Source organism: Pseudorca crassidens, chromosome X (genome assembly GCF_039906515.1).
Source record: "Pseudorca crassidens isolate mPseCra1 chromosome X, mPseCra1.hap1, whole genome shotgun sequence".
Classification (NCBI taxonomy): domain Eukaryota; kingdom Metazoa; phylum Chordata; class Mammalia; order Artiodactyla; family Delphinidae; genus Pseudorca; species Pseudorca crassidens.
This window is the reverse complement of record NC_090317.1, coordinates 71,147,275-71,166,698: the sequence shown is the minus strand read 5'-3', so window position 1 is coordinate 71,166,698 and position 19,424 is coordinate 71,147,275. Positions and strand designations below refer to the sequence as shown.

The window sequence follows — 19,424 nt, the reverse complement described above, 5'->3', positions numbered from 1 at the left end:
CCAGAATGTCATATGGTTAAAATCATACAGCATGTAGCCTTTTCAGACTGGCTTCCTTCACTTAGCAATACACATTTAACGTTCTTCTACATCTTGTTACTTAATAGCTCATTTCTTTTTAGCAGTGAAAAATATTCCATTGTCTGGATGTACCATAGTTTGTTTATCCATTCACCTGCTGTAGGACATCTTGGTTGCTTCCAAGTTTTGGCAATTATGAATAAAGCTGCTATAAACATTCATGTGCAGGTTTTTGTGTGGACATGAGTTTTCATCTTATTTGAATAAATAGCAAGGAGCATAATTGCTGGACTGTATGTTAAAACTATGTTTAGTTTTGGAAGAAACTGCCAAACTGTCTTCCAAAGTGGCCGTATCATTTTGCATTCCCAACAGCAGTGAATGAGAGTTCCTGTTGCTCCAACATCCTTGTCAACATTTGGTGGTGTCAGTGTTTTGATTTTAGCTCTTCATACGTATGTAGTGGAACTCATTGTTTTAATTTGCAATTCCTTAGTGAATGATAGTGAGCATATTTTCATACACTTAATTGCAACCTGTACAGCTTCTTTGGTGAGGTGTGTGTTAAGATCACTGGCCCATTTTTTTGATTGGGTTGTTTTCTTATTGTTGAGTTTTAAGAGTTCTTTGTATATTTTGGCTAACAGTCCTTTACTGGATATGTGTTTTGCAAGAATTTCTCCCAATCTGAGGCTTGTCTTTTTATTCTTGTAATCTTTTGTCTTTTTAATGTAGAGTGGCATTGTCCAATAGAACTTTCTGGGATGATGGAAATGTTCTATATCTATGCTGCCCAATATGGTAGCCACTAGTTACCTGTGGCTACTGAGCACTTGAAATGTGGTTAGTGCAAGTGAGAAACTGAATTTTAAATTTAATTTTAATAACTTAAATGTAAATGGCCACACGTTGCCAGTGGTGACCATATTGGACAGTACAGATATAGAACAGTTCCCTTTTGCTTTTTATTTTCTTCATGACATTGACTGGGGTCATTCTTATTTGCTCTTTCATTTACAACCTCCCTATCGATCCATTAGCAAGTCCTGTCAATTCTACCTCCACAATATTTTCCAAATCCACCCACTTCCCTTCAACCTTCACTGCTATAACTTTACTCCAAGCCACTGTCACCCCTTGCATGGACAACTCTAATAGCCTCAACATTGGTCTCCTTGCTTTCATCCTTGTTGCCTACACCTTTTTCTCTATGTAGCAGCCTGAGTATTTCGTTAAAACTTAGGTCAAACCACGTTACTCCTTTGCTCAAAACCCTCTATGGCTTCCAATCACACCTGGAATAAAATCCAAACTACTTAGCCACCAAGCTCTGCAGGGCCTGACCCCGTCTCTGGTCTCCTGTCTGCCACCACCTTCTTTGCTCACTCTGTCCTGGCCACACGGGGCTTCTTTATGTTGCTGGAACACACGAATCATTTTTCCCTCTTAGGGCTCCCCCTTCTTGTCACGTGTTATTCCTTCCACCTGGCATGCTCTGTTCCTGGATATTGTCATTCCTGACTCTTCTCATCACTCAGGTCTCAATCCAAAAGTCACCTCTGAGGGGCCTGATGACTACCCAGTCTAAGTGGCCACCCCCAGTCACTCATTTTCTGTCGCATCATCCTGCTCTATTTTCTTCAATATCCTTAGCACACTGAACATATCCTGCGTGCTTATTTGCTAACTTGTCTGTCTCCCCTCACAATCTCCATGAGGGCAGGGACGTGTCTGTCTTGCTTATCACTACTGTTAGCCCCCTCAACAGCGCTCAGGAATTGATCAATCAATATTCACTGAAGGAATGAACATCTCTAGAGCTACAGGGCAGCTGATAAAGCACTATCCCATTTAGGCCACAGAGGCTTAAAGCTTGGCCATGCTCTTAAAGCCCTTAGAAACATGGTTGAGGTAAGCTGACATATGCTTACAAAAAGAGCCTCAATGCCACCAGGCTAAGTGGCAAATAAGTTCTGAAGATTGTCAGCATCACAGCAGTTTGGAGGAATGTTGGGGGCGACCCCAGAACCCTTGGAGGCTGAGTGGCACCATAGAGGAACAGAGATGTGAATTTAGGACTGCTGAAAAGTGTTCCAACTTTCATTATAGGAGTACCCCTTTCAGGAATGTTGTCATATTGACTTAACATCTGTATTCATAGTAACTCTTTTTCTTTATATCAACTTACTTTAAACATTTTAATACTTATTTTGGCCTCATTTATCCTAAGTAATGATAACAATAATGATAACAACAATAATGTTGTGCTTAGATTTTAAAACATACATTAAAATAAATATGACTATTAAATGAAAAATGTCTTTGTGTCACCTCAAATTGTCTCTCACGCAGAGGTATATGAGGCACATTTTGGGAAAAATTATAAAAGGGATCACTTTTGGACGGCTGGTGCTTGGGCTGCTTTGCTGCCATGAGCCTTTAGTATCTGCAAATCTTGGATGTGGCACCACCTCCCCATGTCTACAGTGGGCTAGGCCCTATGCTGGGTTCTGGGGCCACAGAGGAGAACAAGACACAATTCTTGCCCTCAAGGAGCGCTCAGTCTAGCAAGGAAGGCATATATGGAGACAAACACATCATAGTCCATAGCAACAAGCCCATATAATACCAGTCTGTACAGAGTGCTGAGGGCATACAAAGAGAGGGCATGGAAGGCTTCACGGAGGAGGTGGCATCTTGAAGGGCAAAGGGAGAGAGAATGTTCCAGGCAGCAGGAACAGAGCAGGATGTATAAAGGCACCTGCAAAGTTTTTGTGGCCAGAGCACAGGATGAGGGTCAGGGACAGGGGTGGGAGGTGTGCTATGAAGCTGCAGAGATGGTCAGAGGCCAGATTATCAAGAGCCTAGAAGACCATGGTCTTACCCTAGAGGCCATGGGGAGCCTCTGAACAATTTTAAGATGGGGAGGAGGCCCATCTAGTGTGATCTAAGGCTAGAGCAAGTTCCCCAGCTGCTGCCCCATCACACCGGGCTTCGGGGTCTCACTCTTTACCTGGGAACAATGGCAGAACAAAGGATTTCTATGAAGCCTTGGGCGTGTGCTGAAATGGATCACTGACTTTAGTTTTTAGCTCTAAATTGTCAACTATATTGTTTTTCTTGGAATATAGATCCCCCCTGTTATCAGAAAGCCTTTCAATGACAATTAAATATAACCACTAATTACCACTTTCCTGCCTCTGGCCTGAATTAGAACCTGAGGCTGTGAATTAACCCCCCAGGCTTCTGGCATTTATAGGATATCAGCACTTAAAGGATGTTACCCTGATGTTTCGGGTGCTCTGGTCTTAACTTGCAAGGGACTACTGCAGTCTCAAACGGAATCGAAGCGATTTCTAAAATAGCCTATGATTCATTTTTTCTCCCCTCCTGTACCTAAATCTGCTGGCTCCATGTGGAGGGATAGGCACAAGTAACTGGAGAGGTGACATCACAGGAGTGTGCTGCATGCCTGCCAGCCAGCCAGCTCGTGGAGCTCAGCCTCGAGCAGTCTATCTGCCGGTCTGGGCGATGCCTCCTAGCCGCTTTGGAGTCACAGCTCCAGGTTCTTTGGTCCATGAGCTTTCTCCACATTTCTTTTTCAGACAAAAATTCTGGGCCGGGAAATCCAGGGTAATGGGAATAGCAGCAGTAGGAAGAATAATACAGCCTTACATCTGTATAATGATTTAGAGTTGTGAAAGCCATTTGCTCCATTTTCCTCCACCCAAACACCAGTGGGAAATGGAAGCTGGGATTTTAGGCCTGCACTGGAGACAAACTCTCGCTCTCTTACACAAAAGAGCGAAGTGCTAACATTCCCTGTTCCCCTCAAAGTACATCCTGATTGGGCCTTGGATGCCACAGAAGGTCATAGAGATTCCTTTCAGCTTCTAGGTGCTTCCTGGAAGAGAAATTCTCCAGGACAAATTTGCCTGGCAGGCACAATCTATGAACCATGCCATCCTGATGTAGCTAGCAAGTAGTGCCAGTCCCAGCACTGCCAACTTGTTCTGCACACCCTGGCTTACAGTCCCTATGGTCCCGAAGACCTTTACTGGAGCCAAAGGCATAGCCTCTAACTGTGCAGCCCCGAAGGTAGGGTGTGTCATGAACATCTGGAAGTGCCAACAGCTGCCACGGTAGCTCAAGCTCCCGTGAAAGGAAAAAACACCACTGTATCAGCCATCATTGTGGATCCTGCAGTGAAGCACCACTGAGCCCACCCGTGAACAGCCGAGGAGTGGGGTGGAGGGATTCCTTCCTTGGAGGAGCCATAAAAATAGTTCTGCAGTGGTCTCATGTTGGCTCTGTGATATTCAAGCACCTGGTCTCAGCATAGCTTGGTGTCCCCAGTGCTCTATCGCTACTGCCAGCATAAGAAGTCTCCCAGCCTGGCTTCCTTCCCCTGCTCCTCCCTAGCATTGTGGCTGCCAGGCTGGACACCAAAGGGGTGGCATACTCTTGCTTGGCCTTCTTGGTTAAATTTCTGTGTCATGTGTGTGTGTGTGTGTGTGTGTGTGTGTGTGTGGTGATGGTGGTGGTGGTGCGCCCGGAGTGGGGGTGGAACATGATGATAGAAGCAATGACCCACAGATGCTTAGCAGTATTGCGAGAGTGGCAGGTGCTGTGGCTGCTGTAGCTGCCGTAGCTGCCACTACCACCACCACTACGTGAATTCAGAATGACCCAGTGCAAGACCATAGGTGCCGGTTAGTGCCATGAAAATGTCATCTTGGTAAATCAAGATGCTGTACTCATGCAATTCTGTCTGTTGGAAACCTTGGCGGGGTATAAAAGTGATCCTTTGGAAAGTTGAATCGGTAAACCTATATGTGGAAAGTGACGGCAGAGCAGAACATCATCACCTCCAAAGCGGAGAGGCCTCCCAGAACTTGTTTTCCAGCTCATGGGGGATATGTGCACCTATGAAAATAAAGGATCACCGCCTCAGCCTGTTTTAGAGATGTGAATAAAAATCTTGGCTGGGGACCGCCTCCTCTCTGGTTGACTGATTTTCCAATTGATTTGTATTTATTAGCTAATGAAATTAAAGTTGTAAAAATGATAACAGAAACATAATAAATCTCTCCCACAACTGGCTGTTTCTATGTCACTATGGTGCATTCCTCACTTTGATTACTTCAAAGTCTATTATTTTGTTCTCAATTATTCTGTTTTTCTGGCACTGGAGAAAATCAATTTGTTTTATTTTCTCTTATTCATGCACTCAATTATGCTCTTTGGGCACATTTAATCACTTTGATGTTTTCATTTTATGGCCCGTCTCTAGGCACTTCAGCTGCATTGCTGCCAACGGGCAAGCAGGACTAATTTGCATGTCACAATAGACTTGAAATTCTAACTCAATTTAGAAATCTTTATGAAATCTCCCTCCAAAATATGCTTGGAGCTTCAAAGAGGGAGAAGGATGTGGGTAAACCAGGAGCCTATAAAGATGCTTTCCTTTCTCAAACACTGAGAGCTCTTTGGTGACCTGACTGTAGCTTGGGGATGTCCCTGTCCAGGTACAGCAGAGCAGTCCATGGGATGGGATGTCTGCAGAGTTTCCTCTGGAATTCTGTGGTGAGAATCTTGCAAAGGCTGTCCCTTGGCAGCAAGGCCAGGGAGGTTGGGCCTGCTTACTCTGGCATACACTGCCCCTCAGCACTGCTGGATTTGGCGGCAGTGCTAAAGACAGCACCTGAATCTCAGTTGGTTAAAGTGCCTCCGGGTAGATGGAGACAATTGTCAACAGTTAGTCGTTCCAGAACCCTGAGTGGTTTACCTTATTTTCTCTAATAAGTTCCAACACCCCTTTTGCCCCTTGATTATTTTAGAGCTAAAGGCTGGAGAGGACTAAAGTGATATAATTGCTTTAGGCATGAACTTTGGACAAACAGGAAAAAAAAGCTTAATTAAACACATTAGAGGCCTCCAACTATTCTTCAAAAGTTTTTGGTTTGTTGCATACAACAACCATCAGCTCTACCTGGCAGAAAGAAAATTCTGTATTTCTTCTTCTGAACTTTGGGTATGATCTTCAGTTTCCCATGTGGAATCCCAGCTCCCTCCCTTACTTGCTGTGTGACCCTGTACAAGCTAATCAACCTCCCTAAGTTCTTTCCTATGTTAAATGGGGCTAATAATTTTATCCACTTCAGGGATAGGTTTGTTTCCTAAACTTCAGTACTGTTAAGAATTTCACCATGTTCACATATCACTTATGTGGAAACCTCTCTTACACTGTTAAAAAAAAACTTAAATTCATCCTAAGCAAGGTGTCTGTGAAATCAAAGTGTTTGATGTGGTAGTTATATTGATATTTCTTTTTTTTTTCTTTTTTGTGGTACGCGGGCCTCTCACTGTTGTGGCCTCTCCCGTTGCGGAGCACAGGCTCTGGACGCGCAGGCTCAGCGACCATGGCTCACGGGCCCAGCCGCTCCGTGGCATGTGGGATCTTCCCAGACTGGGGCACGAACCCGCGTCCCCTGCATCGGCAGGCAGACTCTCAACCACTGTGCCACCAGGGAAGCCCCAATATTTCTTTTTAATACACATTAAAACATACATACATGAAATACACCAAATTCATTCCTGCTTAAGAAGCTTTGATCCTGCTCTCCCCTTCATCTAGAATGTTCTTCATCCCAATTTTTGCAAAACTCCTCCCCTTACTGCATTAAACTCTATTCCCAAATGTCACATCCTCAGGGAGGCCTTTACTGGCTATCCTATCTAAAATAGCACTCTTTCCAAATTTATCAGTAACCAACCACTAAATATTTATTTATTTGCTCACTGTCTATCTCCCCCATTAGAATGTAAGCTCCGTGATGGGCAAGGCCTTCACCTGTCCTCTTTACATCTCTATCATGTAGAATAGTGCCTAGCACATATTAATACCAATTACATGTTTGCTGAATGAATGAAACATAAAAATTAAAAATCAGCCTAGTGGTAACCAGGCTTCCCTTCCACCCCATGAGGGTGGTGTCAGAAAAGGAAGAGTGAAAAACCACGACTTTCATCCCTGCTCAATGGCAAGGAGGCCCACCCACCACTGTGTCAGTGGAGGCCACATGGGGAGCAGTAACAAGGTGCCACTGCCATCCCTGGCCAGGGTGGTACCTTGAGGTTGAATGAGGAGCCTGAATTTCCACCCCTGCCCAGTAGTAATGAAGTGCCCCTCTTCCCCCCAGACTGTCAATGACAGCTGAGTGGGGAACCTAGACTTTTACCCCCACCTGGAGGTAATGGGGTGGTGCTTCCCTTCCCTGCCAGCATGGTGTCAGAGGAAGCCTGCTGAAACAAGATTTAAATAAGGTGCAGGATTTCATAAAAATATCTAAAGTGTTCAGGATATAATAGAAAATCACTCATACCAACAACCGAAAACTCTTAACTTGAATGAGAAAAAGGCAAACAAGAGAGGCCAACATAGAATGACAGCAATGTTGGAAATATCCGACAAGTAGTTTAAAGCAGGCATCATAAAAATACTTCAACAGGCAATTATAAACATGTTTGAAACAAATGAAAAAAAAATGTCTCAGCAAGGAAATAGAAGAAATAAAGAAAAACTAAATGGAGATTTTAGAACTGAAAAATTCAATAAGTGAAATAAAAAAAACTCAACAGATGGGCTCAACAGCAGAACAGAGAGGGCAGAGGAAGAATCAGTAAATTGGAATATATAGAACAATAGAAATTACCTAATTTGAACAAAAGACAAAAAATAGTAAAAAAAAAATGAGCAGAACCTCAGGGATCACATGGGACTATGATAAAAGATCTAACAGTCATGTCACCAAGGTCCCAGAGGAAAGGAGAAAGAAGGTGGGACTGCAAGAGTATTTGAAGAAATAATGGCTAAAGATTTCTCAAATTTGGCAAAAGATAGATTAAAGAAGCTATTAAAGAAGCTGATTAAAAGAAGCTGACTGAATTCCAAACTGCCTAAACTCAAAGATCCAAACCAAGATCTATCATAATCAAATCCCTGAAAACTAAAGTAAAAGAGAAAATCTGGAAAGCTGAAAACAAAAACAAAGGCTTACCTATAAGGGAAACATAATTCAAATGACAGTGGTTTTCTCATCAAAAACCATGGAGGCCAGAAGGAGGTGGTTCAGCATTTTTCAGGTGCTGAAAGAAAATAAATGTCAACCCAGAATTCTACATCCAGTGAAAATGTCCTTCAGGAATGAAGGGGAAATGAAAATATTCTCAGAGGAAGGCAAACTAAGAGAATTTGTTGCTACTAGACCACCCTAAATGACTAGCTAAAGGAAGTTTTTGACACGGAAAGGAAATGATGAAAGAAGAAATACTGGGACTTCCCAGGTGGTGCAGTGGTTAAGAAGCTGCCTGCCAATGCAGGGGAGACGGGTTCGATCCCTGCTCCGAGAAGATCTCACATGCTGAGGAGCAACTAAACGCATGCACCGCAACTACTGAGCCTGTGCTCTAGAGCCTGCGAGCCACAACTACTGAGCCTGTGAGCCACAACTACTGAAGCCCATGAGCCTAGAACCCATGCTCTGCAACAAGAGAAGCCACTGCAATGAGAAGCCCACACACCGCAACGAAGAGTAGCCCCCACTTGCCACAACTAGAGAAAGCCCGCGTGCAGCAACAAAGACCTAATGCAGCCCAAAATAAATAAATACATACATAAAATTAAGAAAAAAAAGAAATCTTGAAGGAAGAAAGAAGGAACTATGCAAAGGGTAAAAATATGGGTAAATATCATAGATTTTTCTTCTCCTCTTGAGTTTTCTAAATTATGTTTGATGATTGAAGGAAAAATTAGAACATTCTCTGATGTAGTTCTGAATATATATAGAGGAAATATCACTAGATTATATAATAACACAATTAGATTACAAATGGGGGAGGGGAAGGGGACTTAAAAGTAGGTAAAGTTTCTACACTTCACTCAAACTGGTAAAATGGCAATACCAGTAGACTGTGATATGCTACGTATGTATAATATATACCCAGAGCAACCACTCAAAAGCCTATACAAACATATACAGTCAAAATTACTGCAGATAAATGAAAATGGAATTTGAACAAAGGTATAAGTCGCCAACAGTAAAGGTAAAGAAAACAGAGAAACAAAGAATAGAGGGAACAAAGAGAAAACACAAAATAAAATGGCAGATTTAATCCCTAATATCAAAATTGCATTGAATATAAATGATCTAAATACACCAATTAAAAGACAAAGATTGGCAGAGTGGCTAAAAAAATGATCCAATTACATGCTGTCTACAAGAAACTCATTTCAAATATAAGCAGGTTGAGAGTAAAAGGATAGAATAATATATGCCATGAAACATTAGTAAAAAAAGGAGAAGTGGCTATATTGATATTAGATAAAGTAGACCTCAGAACAACAAAAAAATTACCATGGACAAAGAAGGACATTACCTAATGGTAAAAGGGTCAATCTACCAGGAAGATACAGCAATCCTAAATGTGCATGCACCAAACAACAGAGCATTAGAGTACCTGAAGCAAAATCTGATACAGCTATAAGGAAAAACAGATAGATCCACAATTAGAATTAGAGAATTCAACATCACTCTCTTAGAAATTGATAATAGAACAACTAGACAGAAAATTAGCAAGGATATAGAATAACTCAACAATACTACCAACCAACAGGATCTAAGTGACATTGATCAAATAATCCACCAAACAACAGCAGAATATATTACATTCTTTTCAAGCACTCACAGAACACATGCCAAGATAGACCATACACTGAGTCATAAAACAAGCCTCAACAAATTGAAAATATTTGAAATTATACAGAACATGTTTTCTGACCACAGTGGTATCAAAGTAGAAATAAAAAAAAACCTCCTGAAAAAAAACCTTCAGGTCCAGATGGTCTCATTGGAGAATTCTACTAAAGATGAGAATTAACATCAATTCTATACTCTCTCTTGCAGAAAACAGAAGAGGAGGTAACACTTCTGAACTCATTTTTATAGGGCTAGTATTGCCCTGATACTGAAAGCAAATGATGGTGTCACAAAAAAGAAAACTACAGACTAATATCCCTTATGAATATAGATGTAAAGTCCTCAACAAAATATTAGCAAATAGAATTCTTAGCAGTGAATTCTTAGAATTAGCAAACAGTTCCTAGAATTAGCAAATATATGTATATATATGTATGTATGTATATATATATATATATATATTTTTTTTTTTTTACACCATGAACAAGTGGGGTTTATCCCAGGTATACAAAGCTGGTTCAGTATTTGAAAATCAATCAGTGTAACCTACCATATTAAAAGGCTAAAAAGAAAAATTACATATATACTGGTATTAGTGTCAACTGATGCAAAAACAGCATTAAATAAAATTCAGCATCCATTTATGACATAAATTCTCAGAAAACTAGGAATATAGCAGGGTACTGCCTCAACTTTTAAGGAAAATCTACAAAACCTATAGCTAACATCATGCTTAATGGTAAAAGACAATGTTTTCCCTCTAAGTTCTGGAACAAGGCAAGGATGTCTGTCCTCACTGCTCTTATTCAACATAACACTGGAAGTCTAATCCAGTGTAATAAGGCAAGAAAAGGAAACAAAAAGCATATAGATCAGACAGGAAGAAATAAAACTGTCTCTATTTGCAGATGGTGATCTATGTAGAGAATCTTAAGGAGTCTACAGGAAAACAGCCAGAAATAATAAATGAGTTCAGGAAGGTCACAAGATACAAGAACAATATACAAAAATTGTATTTCTATATACTAGCAATGAACACATGGAAACCAAAATGAAAAACATAATAAATCAATAAAAGAAAAACTTAGGTATAAAACCTGTTAAGGATGTGTATGCTGGAAATGACAAAATGCTAATGAAGGAAATCAAAGAAGATCTAAATAAATGGAGAGACATACCATGTTCATGGATTGGAATTCTCTCTAAATTGATATATAGGTTAAACACAATTCCTAACAAAATCACAACAAGTTTTTTTTTTTAAAGATATAGACAAGGTTATTCTAAAGGTTATATGGAAAGGCAAAGAAACTAGTATAGCTAAAACAAGTTTGAAAAAGAAAGGGGAATCACTCTACCTGATTTATTATATAGCTACTACAGTAATCAAGACAGGAATAGGTACATAGATCAATGGCACAGAAGAGAAAACCCAGAAAAAAGACTGAGACAGTTGCCTTGGAGTGAATGACAGTTTTGGAAAGGGAGGTGGTCCTAGGGAGCTATCTGGATTTTCAGCCCTTCTACTAGATTGAAGAGGCTTTACATCATGACATGCTTTTCAAGACAAATGGAAGCACCCTAGAATTACTAGAGGTACCTAAGAAAGGAAGCAGTACCTCAAACATGTAAAATAGTCCATCTCCAGTCCCTTATTTTTCCAGCTATGTGCAGGTACAGTGACCAGATTTTGTAAACCAAAAACTGGGACATAAGGTCTGATAAAAGATTATTGTCTTAAAAAGCTCCAACATGTATTTCTTTTTTTCTGACTATAAAAGCAATACACGTTCATGCTAGAAATTTTGAAAAATACAGAAAAAGAATACAGAACAAGTAAAAAATTACCCATAATTTCAATCTTACCATCAAAGATAACTACTGTTAGCACTTTTGGTATATTTCCTTCTAGTGTTTTTCTATGCATATCCACACACTCACTCACACACACATTATGTATATTTACAAAATTGAGACTATATGGTATTAAATCATTTCATATCTTTTTTCACTTAAGATTGTTACCATGAGCATTATTCTCTTGTCATCAAATTATCTTTAAAACTTTATTTTTAATTGGATGCAACAAATTCTTCCATGTAGTTATACTGATATTGTATCATACCTCAAACTCAATGTATTGAAAGAGAACACATCAAGTATATGTTTCTGTAAAACTATCCCCCAGCCTCAATGGCTCCCCATCCCAGTTGGTATCCAGGCTGGAAACCTCAGAGTCATCTTTACTCCTTCCTTTCTACTTGATCCCCTATAAATGACATACCTCTAAGTGCTGTTGATACTCTCTTCTTAACAGCTCTCAGCCATTCGGGAGGAATAGGATAGGGAGTAGCCTACCACCACTGTTCTGGTCCAGGTCTTTGCAGGCTCACCCTTGGAATACCACCATGATCCATCCAAACATCACTACATCATGGCATGTCCTAATTCCAGAACCTAGAATGGCTCCCAATTTATTGTATCTGATATGGACAATTCAGCCTGAAATTCAAGGAAACCTGCCAACTGCCCCGGGCTCCCACCTATCCAAGTTTCCGTTGCATATGAGCACTTCCCTATTCTATCTATTCAAAACATCCCAGCCTTCTGAAAGCACTCTCCTTCTCTTCTCACTTCTCTTCTTCTTCTACCTTGCACCAGCCCTTATTATGTCCTGATCTGTCTAAGGGGGTTAGTTTTGTCTCCTCACCTAGACTTCTCAGCTGTTTTTTAGAAGCAGGGTTCATGTCTTAAACTTCTCTTATATCTCCCATGACACCAAGCACACGGGAAGTTCCAAAAAATATTCATTGATTGATTTAGCTGGGCTTTAAAGTGGAGACACAATGATACTTCTTAAAATTGACCTCATTCAGAACCTCACTTTGGGAGACATTGCAAGGTGGGAAGGGTTTACTAGGGGCGACTGGAAAGAGTGGACAGGGATGATGAGTAGACTTGACTGAGCAATAGTGCCAAGAAGAGGAGGGGCACCAGGCCTAGATTCAAATCCTGATGTCACCACTTACTTGTTACGTGACTGTGGGCATGTTACATTAGCTCTGCGGGCACCAGTTTCCTACCTCATGAGGTAATAGTGAGGATGAAATGTAAAGAATCCAGCATGGTGACCCACAGTAGGCTTTCAATAATGGGAGTTCCCACCTCCTGGATTTAGGTAGATATTTCAAGTCTTCAAAAGTAACCTGCCAAGGGTTTTCATCCTTTGTTAAAAGCCGCCGTCAAAGTTACTAGAACTTTGGGGAGCAGCCTTCATTTTAATTTTAGAATTTCTAAAATTTTCAGCATGATATATTTACAACTTTTTTGCTTAACAATGACAGTAACAACAACAATAACCAACATTTCCAATTCTTACACACTTTAGTGAAGCAAGCGAGGCTCCTGGAAGAGACCACAGGGGGCTGAAGAGGGCTGAAGAAAGGATAGGGGATGGCAAAGGGAGATAAGGGATGGACATCACAGAGATCCTCACCTGAAGTCATGCAAATTGGCTCAGAGTAGCCTCCACAATCCTGCTCCAAAGTCCTTCCAAGAATCCCTAAAGCAAATGGTCAGTCTGTCTTGGGACCAACCCTGACTTTCAATTTACCCTCATGGCTTCTCAGGAAGCAAGAGAAGGTGTGGAAGTAAGCCGAGTTTCCATGGTGTAGAGTCCCACAGGGCAGGAGCACTGCTTCAAGCTGGGGGCTCCAGCAGGCCTTGGACATGCCCAGACCTGATGCCCCAATTGCTAGTCCCTAGAAGAATGTCAATCCCAGACTTCAGGCTGCTAGAGGAGGTGCTGCTTACATTCAGCACAGTGGTTCTCCAAAGAATATTACCGGTAGATGTGCAAAGGGTCTCAGCTTGGGGCTGTGGAACTGTAAATACACTGGGCCTGGTGACCACAGCACACTTCAGGCAGCAGGAGTCACGTGGTCTGGCTTCTTCCACCTTCTGTCCTTCTCTTTTACTTCTCTACTCATCTCAAAATGGAGTGGAAGTTTCAATTACAGTATGGTGGGGTGAGAGGGGCATGGCTAAAAGACCTAGGTCAGGGACCAGAATTTCAAATGTTGTCCATGGCTGATTTCCTCCCATTTCCAGAGAGACATCAGATTTCAGGTGCTTTGGATCAGCCACAAGGAAGGAGTTGGGTGTGTAGTACAAGGTGGGAGGGGTTTACCAGGGGTGATTGGGAAAAGCAGATGATGAGTAGCCTTGATAGGGCAACACTGCAAAGAGAGGAGGGGCACTGGAAAGGCCAAACAGCCTGACTCCAAAGTCTCAATTCAGACAGACCCGGGTTCAAATGTCTGCTCCAACACCTATTAGCACAGTGTGTGGCATAGAGTAGGTGCTTAGTAATTCCTTGCTGAATGACTGAATAAAGGTGACCTTGGCCAAGTCATTTATCCTCTCTGAGACTCTCTGAATTCCTCATCTGTAAGATAAATAGTAGCTATTACTCTTATTATTTCTCCTGTGGTGTCTCTCCCCACACCCATATCAGTTTGCTGGCCCATCTCCCCAACCCAGCACCACAGAGGCTGCCATACTAAGCCTCCTTCATTAAGGGTCAGAAAGGGCAGATGGGCACAAGGCCTGCTCTTTCCTCTTGTGTCCTCCCCCCACCTCCTCCTCTCCTCCTGCTTCTTTCCTCCTGGTCCCATTTGTTTACTTTTCTAACTTAGGCAAACTTGGGGTAGAATCTGGGAACACAGAGCCAAGCGTAGAAACCTCCAGTTACAACTGCAACACATACTCACATATATACAACTCACCTTCCCCTCCCCCTCCCCCACCAGGTCGGGCCTGGGCTGCAACATGAAGCTTTTGGCCCCCTAGGGACTTTTACTTGATTCAAATGTCATCAGTACCAGGGATTAGAAAACCTCTACCCCTGTTTCCCCATGCAGAGCTAGGCAGGCTCAGGGAGCTAGCTGCCTCTGGGGATTGATCACATCAGCACTGTTCCAACTCTGGAAGGTTCATTGTGAGCCAACTCCTCTGGAGTACGTCAACCAGAGAGGAAAGACAAACAAGTCTGAGCACATGAAGATGGTGTGAGGGTGATTTTACAGTAGTGGTCATGAGCTAGGCTGAGCGATCCACTCTGTAACCCACACTTCCTTGTGAACAGTGACACATATCTTCAAGATTCATTGGCACGAGAAGAACGATTTGTGGGAGCAACACATAGCTTTTCTCTGTATAAAGCTAACAGCTTGAATGGACTCTCCATAGTTTTATTTTTGTCGTTTTTCTCTCTTAGAAAGTCTAATGGGCAGTAAAGATGGAATAAGGTGAGGTCCAAATCTGCCTGTGCCTCCAGTCATCCTGTGGCATATGGAATGCATCTCTATACGATGAACCTCCTCAGGTTTCATCTCCAATAGGTTAAAAATCCCACCTTTTGTGCTTCTAAGGGATGTGAGAAAGAGAGAAAGCCCAAGCTCAAAGGTTAAACAAATTCAACCAGATATGCTGGTGAACCTCCTTCCCATAGAGTGGAGCTTAATCCATCCACTCCCTCATTGCCATCCACCTCCCCCAAATAATCCTTGCCTCTGCCCCACTACCTTTGTGTTTAATGGGGGGTGGGAATGAGTGGGGGGAGGGAGGCACTGAGAGAAATGGCCAGCCTCACAGAGGATTTATATGCAAGAACAAATGATAGTCTTGTAGGCAGGTTCAGGAAAATCTTTCAGAATGCAGAAAATTCAGCAGCCTTTCCACACTGACCATTGTCATGGCAACACACTATCTGATGGCAGCATGCGTCACCAGGCTGGAGGGGCACGGTCTCAGTATAGCAGGTTAGCCTGGCCATTTTTAGCAACATTTGGACTTCTTTCTAGCCTCATTTCTTCTAGGTTCAACTGAATTTCTTTTCGCTTCTGGACTTATGTGCTCTGCTCATTTGCATGGCTAGAACACAAGACTTTATCAATATGAAAGGGATGGCTAAATGGAAAAATCTGAAGATTCCTAGTATTCTATAGCCCTTCTACTTGCTGTCCTGGCTCCCCACCCACTCTCAGCCATCTAGTTTCTTTTCTTCTCCTCATCAATTCTTTCCTATACACAGCATTACCTCCCCCGTGCCCCCCCAACTGTGACTCATCTACCAACCCCTGCACTCTCATCATCTTCTTTTTATTGTTTTCCTATTTTCTCATTTTAATGTACAGCATCCTAGAATCTTAGGATTGGAAGGAACATTGACAATAACCTAGTATAATCACCCTCCTCCAAATGCAGGAGGCTGTCTACGATATGACAGTCAAGTGACTGTCTTGTCTCTGTTTGTATGTCTCCAGCAATAGAGACCTCATTCCTTTCTGGGCAGTCTGTTCCACTTTGGACAGCTCTAATCGTTAGAAAATTCTTCTTCCTCTTGAATGAAAATCTGCCTTTTAATAATATCTACACATGGATCCTAGATCTGTGCCCTGTGACCACATAGACTCTGTCTATGCCCTCTGCTCTGTGACAGCCTCTCAGAGATATAGAACCACATCCCCTTGGGTCTTCTTTTCTCCAAAAGCCCAGCTCCTCCAACAAGATCTCTTGGAGCCTGGGCTCCAGTCCTCTCCCCATCCTAACTGACCTCCTGGAGCATATGCTTCTATTTGTCTCCAGTTCTTTTAAAGTGAGGTCGATACTGCATTAGCATCTCTGGAGGCCACCTTGCCCTGGTGACTCACACTGACGAAACTCCCTAACCCTCTTGCAGACAAAATGCTGCAAAGCCATGTTTCCCATCTTGTGTGTGTCCAGTTGCTTTTGAGGACCCAATTCCTAGTCCATATATTTCCTCCCAGTTTAATTTCATGGCGTTGCAGCCAGAATATTGCTTTAACCTATTAGGATCTTTTAAAAAATCTTGACTTCCATGTAACTTACATATCCTCTAAGACTTTCTATTATTATTATTACTATTTTTTAACCAACCCTCAAACTAATCCTTTATTTCAAGTCTTTTCAAAATTTATTCTTCTTTTGGGTTTCTTAACCTTTCCTAGTTCTCTTCCCTTTGAATTACCTTCCTTACGTCTTCTCTCGCTTGTCATTTCCATTTCCTCAATAGCAAGATGTCACCAGTCTCTGGAGATAAGTGCTTGGGTATGTGCGCAGGAAAGCACGAGGGCATACAGATATCTGCACATACCTAGGTTTGAGCAAGTAGCTGCAGAGCCTTGTTTAGTTTCTCTGTTTCTATTGCTTTGTCTGTGCTCTACCAGGATTTAGAGACTGGATGAGGGGAAAATGGCAAGGTAGAAGGAAAAGGGGTAAGAGAAGTTGGTCCAGGATCTGAGAAGGGCAGTAGGAAACTAGGGTGGGAGCACGAGTGTTAATCGGGGCTGCAGTGCAGTGAGAAGGGCTGAAGAAGGGCCAGGAAAAGAAGGATTTTAAAGGCCTTAAAAAGGTTGGAGGAGGGAGGAGGATTTGGTTAGGAAGTGAGGACTTCTGAGGCTGGTAGCCATTGAGAGGCCAGAGGGAGGTGGCTTGAAACTACAGGGTCAGGGAAAGGCTGAGGGATGTGGGACACCTGAGAGGGGCAAAAAGCATTGCTATGAGCACAACCTTATGAGTCTATGACTCTTGAGCTTAGAAACTTTTCTCTGGTCAAAGGAGCCTGGGACGTGGAGTCCCTGCGTATGGACTCAGCTGTTGTCACAGACTTGGCTGCACTAGAGGACGGGGCCTTAATATCACCATCGGCAAAGACGCCCAGGATACAACGTGTTCCCTCAGACTAACTCTGACACAGAATAGGCCTCCCTTTCATGCTAGATTCTATTCCAACGAGGGAGTCAAAGTTAGGAGAACTGGTGCTGTCTTGGTTGTTAGATGAATAAACATGGGAATTTCACTCTCCAGGATAGGCAATGTGATACCTTTGGCCTCTTAACTTTGCAAATAATTAGGATCCAAAAAAATATGCACACGTACACACATTCAATTAAACAGGAATGTGGGTGCCAAAATGACTTTTAAAAAATGGTAGATGAAGTGAGTTGAGTTGAGAAGCAGCAGCTGGGGTTGGGAGGGGGGCTCTACCAATAGTGTCCCCAAACAGCTAGTGGACAGTGTGATCAAGAGGGTGATAACCCGATGACTGCCATTTTCCCTCTGTCCAGAGGCCAGAATAATTGGAGGCCAGACTCAGGGAAGGGAAGAATAGGGCAGCAGCCACGTCTCCAGTGCTCTAAGTGAGACTGGGGAGCCCACTCCCAGGGCTTCAGAATCCCTGACTACTCACTGTGGGCTCACAGTCACTCGAGGCTCTACTGAACCAAGGAAACGCATTGGAACAGAATGTCTGTGAGCACCCTTGACCCCTACCCCCAACCCCAAGTCTGAATTGACTTGATTTTCCCTCATCTTAGAGAGGATTTTACTGTTGCCCTTTTCAAAGGGAGAGTTCCAGGGCACACTTTAGAACTGGCTTTCCACTGGAGGTGCCTAAAGTTGAACCTTTTGTTTCCCTGAAGGTGACATTAGCTGGCCAAATGACAATCCCAACCAGAGTGACCAGTGCGGAATTCCAACAAGCTCTCAGGCCAAGAAGAGGTTTCCCTTCCAAGTCGGTCCAAAGATTAGCCACCAAATGACAAATGGTATTGGGGGAAGCCCCCACTGATGGGTCACCACAAGCTGGGTGGAATGAGGAGGGCAGGACTCGAGGGGTGGTGCTCACCTTTGATGTAGTTGAGGATTTGCTGGACTCGGTGGGGCTCATTGCGGTCTGGCCGGCAGCTTGGCGTGATTTCCAGCACATAATCAGGACCATATGCTGTGAAAAACTGTAAGGAAAAGTGAAAGGCCAAAAAACAAACTAAACCACAGAAAACCTCCAAACCAAACCACATACAAACAGAACAATCAAGAGAAATCCACCGCTACTGACAAGGTAAGGGAGGCCCAGGTGGGCAGGGCAGGAGGATGCAGCAGGAAACCGTTCCCCATTTTCAAACCTCCCATGACAGTCCACTGTGAAATTCTTTGGCTTGGTGTTCAAGGTCCTCTCTGCTCATGTCTCAACTTTTCTCTCTAGCCTCTCTATCCCCCTGCTCTCTAGCCACACTTGTCTGCTCCGGGCTCTCCCAAATGAGACTGGGCTTCGTTCCCCCACCCCCTGCCTCCCCCCGAGGATCTTTGCCATTGCTCTTTCCTGGGGTCTGCAAAGGCCCTCCCCCAACCCCTGCTGCCTGTGAAAAACCTCCCCATCCTTCTAGGCACAGCTCAAATGTCGCCTCCTTCACAAAGCTGTCCCTCATTCTCCACCAACCCCCAGAGTGTTCTGTTGGTACATCTCTTATGGCTCTTGTTCAACAAATCGACAGTGCTTGCCGGCATGTCACGTACAGGTCACTGTGCCTGCTGCTGCGGGGGCTGTGAAGATGGACAAACCCTCCTCTGGGGTCCTCTGGGTGTTCCCAAGCACGTTCTGCAGTGTGTAGAGATTTTTCAACAGCGACCTGATCTCCCTGCACTGGATTATCAACTCCTTGAAGGCAGGCAGCACCTGTGCCTTAGTCACCTCCTTGGTCCTCACAGACCAAGGCAGCTGCCTGTTAGTTTTGGTTGTCTTGAATTCCCTGACCCGGGAATGTCAAATGAGCCTGGTTTCTC

General features: G+C 43.1%; 1 protein-coding gene across 4 annotated transcripts in view; it reads right to left on the bottom strand.

Annotated features, from left to right (window-relative positions):
- The window catches only part of HDAC8 (histone deacetylase 8), a 243,008-nt gene that overhangs the window by 5,295 nt on the left and 218,289 nt on the right, over positions 1 to 19,424 (bottom strand). For 3 of the 4 annotated variants that reach the window (XR_010940041.1, XM_067723757.1, XM_067723756.1), the window contains exon 10: positions 18,490 to 18,595. Coding sequence is in view for 2 of the 4 variants with exons in the window: in XM_067723757.1 (XP_067579858.1) it covers positions 18,490 to 18,595 (106 nt within the window). In the remaining 2 variants the exon portion in view is untranslated. Of the gene's footprint in view, positions 1 to 13,275; positions 14,227 to 18,489; positions 18,596 to 19,424 lie in introns of all 4 variants that reach the window. The other variant, XR_010940040.1, reaches the window with a different exon arrangement.